Genomic DNA, 7086 nt, shown 5'->3' with positions numbered 1-7086 from the left:
GTGAAATGCCTGAAAATTTAGAATCTACCATGGTAGGAACGCCTGAAATTTTAGAATGTCCCATGGTAGATTCAAAAATTGCAGGCATTCCTCACATCGTATTTTCAAATGTTCATAGGAACGCCTGAAAATTTAGAATCTACCATGGGACATTATAAAATTTCAGGAAAAACCATGGTAGGAACGCCTGAAATTTTAGAATGTTCCATGGTAGATTCTAAATTTTCTGGCGTTTCTTCTATGGTACATTCAAACAATACATGCGTTTCTACTTATTATTATTATTATTATTATTATTATTATTATTATTATTATTATTATTATTATTATTATTATTATTATTATTATTATTATTATTATCGTATTTATGTCGTTTATTATTATTAATATATTATTATTATTATTATTATTATTACTATTATTATTGTTGTTGTTGTTGTTGTTGTTGTTGTTGTTGTTGTTGTTGTTGTTGTTGTTGTTGTTGTTGTTGTTGTTGTTGTTGTTGTTGTTGTTGTTGTTGTTATTATGATTATTATTATTATTATTATTATTATTATTATGATTATTATTATTATTATATTATTATTATTATTATATTATTATTATTATTATTATTATTATTATTATTATTATTATTATTATATGGGTTCTTAAGCAGTTTGTAATGTGGTTTTTTATATAGGATTCAGAATCAGAAAATGGTGGTGATGGTGTGAATTATAGTGGTCATTTTCAAACCGACACAATGTTTCCTAGTTATGATGATGCTGTTGAATGGGCAAAAGAAATTGCCCGACCAATTGGATTTATATTCGTCTCATCATCGTACAAAAAAACCACCGATGGTCGGCCGTATCGATATTTTTGGCTTGCGATCGTGGTTGGAAGAATAGGCCAAGAGATTTGGAGAATGTGATTCGCAAGGACACTAAAACCAAGTCCGTTGGGTGTCCTTTTTACATCAAGATTTATTACGAGAGAAGCACCGATGGTTGGAGGATCTTTGCTAAAAATGATGTAACCGGCACCCACAATCATCCATTCATTGTGTATCCTGAAGGTCATCGACAAATCAGCGGTCTTAGTCCAGGTGCGAAGTAGGTTCTGCGTAACTTGACAAGGTCAGAGGTTGCACCTCGTAATATCATGGCAACCATTATAGAGCAATATCCTGAAGATCATCCAAACATCAGGCATATATACAATTGTAGAAGTGACATCAGAATGAAGGATTCTGAAGGAAGAGGAGTGGTTCAACAATTTCTACATTTGGCTAGAGAGAGTCACTACATTTATTGGGTTATGGTTGATGACATCGGTGTTTTACAGCATGCATTCATGGTGCATCCGATCACGTGCAACTTGTTACGCACATATCCGTACGTGATTGGTATGGACTTTACATACAAGACAAACAGATACGGCATGCCATTTTTTGAGATAGTTGGGGTTACACCGACCAATCAGAATTTCCTTGTTGGATATGTGTTCATGAGAAACGAGACACAAGCTAGTTATCGATGGGTGCTTCAGAGATTGAGGGATTTGATCGGATACCAACGGGAGCCATCAGTGTTCTTAACTGACCGTGAGCTTGGACTTTGTGTAGCATTTCCGAGTTTCCTCACACTACGCATTTACTTTGTAGGTGGCATATTAATAAGGATGTCGAAGCTTATGTGACTGGATTGTTCAAGGACAAGACGGTGGGTGAAAAGTTCAAAAACGGTAGATGGAAACGAATCATGGATGCTGCATCTGAGCTGGAATATGAGTTAGCCTCGCAGAGATTGAAAACAATTTGGGGTCGGTATCCGAAAGTTGTGGATTACGTTGAGACTACTTGGCTTTCCCAGAAAGAGAAATTTGTGACGTGTTGGACGAACAAAGTTATGCAGTACGGTAACGTTTCTACATGTAGGGTTGAGAGTCAGCACTCGGCGGTCAAGAGTTGGATGGAATCATCGACAGGTTCTTTGGATACGGTATGGGCTCGAGTGCATTGCCAGATTGGAAATCAGATTGTTGGAATTCGTAACGCTTTGGAGGCTAGTAGATCTAAAGTGGGTGAGAAGTACAGGCACATGCCGTTGCAGCGGCTTAATGGAAAAGTTTCTCATCATTGTCTGTCTGTTCTTTACGATGAGACGAAAAGAATGAGAGAGTTGAGTTACGAGGTGCATGTGCGTTGCGGTTGTGCTCTACGGATCACCCATGGGATACCATGTGCTTGCTAGATTTATAATTCAATGCGTGATATGAAGGGGTTGTATTGCAGCCAAATTCATCCATTTTGGCAAAGCCTTGTCATTGGTGATGGTGTTGATATACCGGAGTTCGTCGATGAGTCGGCGGAAGAAGCAGCACATTTTCATTCCCTTGTCGATGAGGTTTTGGCTAGTGACCCTGTTATGGTTCGGAATGTTTCTCGCATCATTGAAGATGAGCTGCATCCGAATCATTCAGATCTTGAGGAGCCGGAAGTGAATCACTCAACACGAGGTCGACCACGGGATCGTTCTACTAGGCGTGATCGTAGCCATTTTGAGAATGTTGAGCGTACACAAGCAGTCGTGGAGGGAGAAGGTCGAGGCAACATGGTTCAAGGCAAAACCGTCAAACTGAATCCGGTATGTTTTAATTTTGAGTAATAATGTTTTTTTATAACATACATATCTATTAATTGATGATTATTTTCTACCAATTACGAATGTGTATTTTTTAGGAGGAAATGGATTCAACATCAAACAATGTAGGTACGCTCAATTGCTCCCCGGACCTATATTGCCTTACATAACCGGATGGAATGATGTCATTGGTGATGGTAATTGCGGCTTTCGTTGTGTTGCCTCCTTCTTCATGGGTGATCAAGAGCAATGGAGATTAGCTCGAAAATTCATGGCTAATGAGATCACCGGTTATCCACACTTATACAAGAGGATTTATTACGAGCCAGGTGGTTTGGATTTTGAGTTACAACGTATTCGTTGGAGCGGTGGCCCATGTGGGGAAGGACATTGGATGGTAGCCTTTCAGGATTTGTACGTAATTGCTACCTTGTACAATGTAGCTGTGATTTGTTATGGCATTGGATTGACACCGACGAGCTACTATCCTTGCATCACTGTGTTACCGTTGCGGGCCCCCAACAATGCTACTGCACCAGCTCGAGAGTTTGTTATAGGATCTGTGGGTGGGTCGCATTTTATTCTTTTACAGCTTGATCAAGACCATCCGATTCCCCCAATTGCAGATGTTTGGTATCGGGCTCGTGAACCTAGCGTTATTGGATGGAGCAACGATACTGACAGGCTAAAGTCGTATCACCTAATCAAAAGTAATTCCTAAAACCGCTAAATAATATAGATAGGGAAGTAGGGTCGAATCCACAGAGAAACAGGTCTTTCTATTCCTAATTAATTAATATAATCTAAATTATCAAGTAACCAAATTGTTTTTGTGAGAATTAAACTAATAACTAAACTAAAGCAAATTAAATAAGGGAGGAAAACAAAAATAAAAAGCCTAGGGTATAGGTTCACCAATAAATAATATTTCAGTATAAAACATAATAATCAATCATCAATGCATAGATTAATCAGATCATAAAGGGCTTTCGCTATGTATTACGATCACATAATTAATCTATCGGTATTAAATCGCATCTCTCGAATCTTGACTTAACCAATTATAAATTAACCTGCCTATTGAAACTAAGCCTAAACATCAACTCTCATCTCTCGAATCTCGAATCAATATTGCATAACTCATACAATTAAATCTGCGCAAATCTAATTGCATAGCATTAAATCAATCAATAGGAAATCAACCAAAACATTGACAATAATCAACAATAATAAACTACCCCGTCATATTATTTATGGATCCCCACAACCCTAGAAATAAAACTACTCGCACATATTTAAATCTAAACTAAGCAAGGCAATTAAAGAAAGCATAATTAAATCAAAGCAATTAAATTACTGAAAGTAAAGAGGGAAGAAATCGTTACCAAAGTAGACGGAAGTAAAGAATTGCATAAATTAAAAGTGTCGAGAGGGATCAAGAGTATTAACTAATAGCTTAAAACTAAAAACTAAAGAATTAAACTAATGAGAAAAGTAGAGAGAGAGAGAGAGAGAGAAAGACAGAGAGAGAGAGAAAAGAATGTCCCAAACTCACTTAACAAAAGCGTATTTATATTAAACTAAGAAAACTAAGCTAAAACGAAGATTAAAACTGCTAAACGAACTCAGAAACACACGCCCGGTCGGGCGCCATCTCGCCCTGCAGGGCGCGCCTTCGGGCGAGCAGCTACTCTCTTCCTTCTTCCTCGCCCTGCCGGGCGCGCCTTCAGGCGAGGGCTTTCCCTGCCAGGCGAGCTCCCGGGCAAACTTGGACTTCTTCAATTGGGCCATTTCTTAGCCCAATTCGCATTTCCTCTTTGGGTTCTGAATACATGGTCCATTGCCCCGGACTCTTCTTCTTCGCCGAGCCCTTAATCACCGATTTGATGACTCCAACCGGTCGTGGGCTATGAAATATGGTCATAATTCTCCAATTCTCGTAGTGGCTTATCATAAGTCCGGGAAAATGCTCCAAATCTGCAATTTCCTATAAAACAGTACCAAAACTACGAAAACACTAGAAAACGCATATTAGTAATAAAAGTAGCTCCGTAGAGCTCAAATAAACACAATTATGACTATTGGGACGGGGAATAAATATATATAAAATAGACTTATCAGATACCAACGTAGAATTAGTTTGTGGGAAAGATTAGTTGCGTCATGATAGATGTAATTCGTTGTTCAAAACTTAAATAATGATGTTTGAACTTTGTTTATTATTATTATTATTATTATTATTATTATTATTATTATTATTGTTATTGTTATTATTATTAGTAAAAGGGCCATAAAAAAACACAAGTAACAATTGTAACAATTTAAATCAAAGTGTTCATGTCCATACGAATAATAAAAGTGTCCCATTACAATAACCAAAACAAAATAATAAAAGTGTCCAACCAATAATTAAAGTGTTCAACTAAGAATAAAGGTGTCTAGCTAAACACAAATCATAACCCTCGCATATCATTCCAATCACGAAGGGCCTGTGCAGCCATGGCCTTAGTTTCACGGGACATGGGCCCATGCGACTCGGCAAGTGCACGCTGTGTGAACTCAACGAAGCGACCAACCCACTGCAAATATTATAGAATATTAAAAAAATCAATAAAATTTCCAGATAATAAATACAAAACTAAAGGAAAATATACTTACATAATCAGTGTTGGTCCTCTCGGGGAGACCGCTAACCTGAGGTACGTTAAGGGGTGATACACGAGGGTGAGATTATCTCACCAACCATGGAATGTAATCGTCCGTGTATGCAAGACTGCCGCGACTGAGTCTAGTGTAGCGAGCCACTGGTAGACAATACGTAGCAAATGGAATAAAGCTCTCCTACATGTGTATGGACGTCTCAGCCGGGAACTCAACACTATACATCTTGACCTTCTTCGATCTCTTGGCCTTCTCAGGCCTAATGGGGTACCTTCTTGTACGAACCCAAGTTGTCTGACGACTCGATCGGGCATGTACGGCTCGATGATGCTGCGGTACCGTATAAATCCCGATAACAAAGTCGTAGGAACAACACTGGCTGGGTCAGGTCCGTAAGGCAGCCAGTTAACCTGCATAATCAAACAATATATTAGTCACATAAGAGTAAGGTGATACGGAACAAAATTAATTAATGAATTTCATATTTACCTCAATGTCAGTCAACACGTCAAGTTGAGCACGGAAAGCAAAAAGCCGATCTGAGGTCTTCGATGGCAAACCAACATCCCATAGCAATGCACGCACACGTCCAGGCTCCCTGGTCAGAGTGCCCTGCTGAGGGCGAAAGCATGGAAAATACTCATAAATCCACGCTTGAAGAAGCGTGAGACAACCAGAGATGGAATCACAATCTGCCCACTAGGCTTGCCCAAACTGACGGTACAAAAACGCTAAAGTAGCAGAGCCTCATGAGTAGGAACTAGTGACAAATGTACCATCGACAGGCTGAAGCTCATGGATGAGGGAGGGATGAAGTCTGTTACCACTCTTGTCCACAAAGAGTGATGAACCCAGTAAAATCCACATAAATTCCACCATGGAAATCTCAGGGGGCCTCTCAACATTGAAGGTCGTCTCGAGGACCCTCGAAGAAAGCGCGCCACTAGGCACGTAAGTGGGTTTACGTAACTCCTCAACAGGCAAATCCATCATGAACGAGCAATACTGTCGTAACTGTAAGGGGTCCATAACAGTAGAAACCATAGTACCATCTACAGAGATCCCAAGGATATGATACACACCATGTAACATGATCGTCATCTCACCGAACGGCAAATGAAAATTGTTAGTATCTGGCTGCCATCTCTCCACGAACATTGAAATCAAAGGCCAGTCAAGGTGCTGATACATAATACCAGGAAGATGTGATAGCCCGCTCTGATCTATAGGGGCTAATGTCTCTGGTAATAACGACTGTCGCAACTGATCCAGTGTAGTGCACATCTTTCTCCTACTCATACATCTCAAAACACCTCGCTTCACACCACCCCAAATCGCAGCTGCGACATGACCACCATAGCAAGGAATGACGCTTCCATCCTCTGGACCGCCGGCCATTGGCGTAGTCACTAACCAGCTGTCTTGTACCGGAGTCCGACTACGACTAGTCTCCTGAGTATTAACAAATCTCCCACCGAGACCCCATACGTATGAACAATGTCATCAGGCTCCTCCTCGTCATCGTCGTCATCGCCTGATAAGCCCTGACATCCTCTGTACAAGTACTCGGGGCCCGGTGACTCAGCCTCCTCATGCTCAGACTCAAAACCCGACCTAACCCCCTGAGACCCCGAATGATGATCATGTGACTAGGAGGTCGAAATCGCCATGCAACCATCGGGGACTGGTGTCGTCTCAGTACGAGGCTTAAGACGATAACGGTCTCTCTCCCTCCTAACCGACGCGTTCAAGCGTCGTGATAAAGCGTGTCGTGTTCCCGAACCCTCAATCTTAATTT

General features: G+C 40.3%; 2 protein-coding genes across 2 annotated transcripts; one reads left to right on the top strand and one right to left on the bottom strand.

Moving 5' to 3' along the window:
- The first annotated feature begins 1146 nt into the window (after window positions 1–1146).
- On the top strand, window positions 1147–1683 carry LOC110698853 (protein FAR-RED ELONGATED HYPOCOTYL 3-like). The gene has a single exon (XM_021876371.1). The coding sequence runs from the start codon at window positions 1147–1149 to the stop codon at window positions 1681–1683; it is 537 nt and encodes a 178-aa protein (XP_021732063.1).
- Window positions 1684–5080: 3397 nt separating this feature from the next.
- On the bottom strand, window positions 5081–6686 carry LOC110698851 (protein MAIN-LIKE 1-like). Its single transcript, XM_021876370.1, has 4 exons — window positions 6065–6686; window positions 5778–5941; window positions 5588–5698; window positions 5081–5206 (listed from the first exon to the last, which is right to left on the bottom strand). Exons 1-4 carry the CDS (start codon window positions 6684–6686, stop codon window positions 5081–5083), a joined length of 1023 nt encoding a protein of 340 aa, XP_021732062.1.
- Window positions 6687–7086: the final 400 nt, after the last annotated feature.

Source organism: Chenopodium quinoa, unplaced genomic scaffold, assembly GCF_001683475.1.
Source record: "Chenopodium quinoa cultivar QQ74 unplaced genomic scaffold, ASM168347v1, whole genome shotgun sequence".
NCBI classification, from domain to species: Eukaryota; Viridiplantae; Streptophyta; class Magnoliopsida; order Caryophyllales; family Amaranthaceae; genus Chenopodium; species Chenopodium quinoa.
Note: the sequence above shows the minus strand (reverse complement) of the source record. Positions and strands in the feature narration are given on the sequence as shown.

What these genes read in the sequence shown, in the direction of transcription:
- LOC110698853 (XM_021876371.1), top strand. Translation starts at nt 1,147, where the DNA reads ATGGCAACCATTATAGAGCAATATCCTGAAGATCATCCAAACATCAGG.
- LOC110698851 (XM_021876370.1), bottom strand. Translation starts at nt 6,686, where the DNA reads ATGGCCGGCGGTCCAGAGGATGGAAGCGTCATTCCTTGCTATGGTGGT. An exon ending in ACGTGTTGACTGACATTGAG is followed by an intron (nt 5,699 to 5,777) that starts GTAAATATGAAA and finishes TTGATTATGCAG; the next exon opens with GTTAACTGGCTGCCTTACGG. An exon ending in CGTACATGCCCGATCGAGTC is followed by an intron (nt 5,207 to 5,587) that starts GTCAGACAACTT and finishes TAATATTTGCAG; the next exon opens with TGGGTTGGTCGCTTCGTTGA.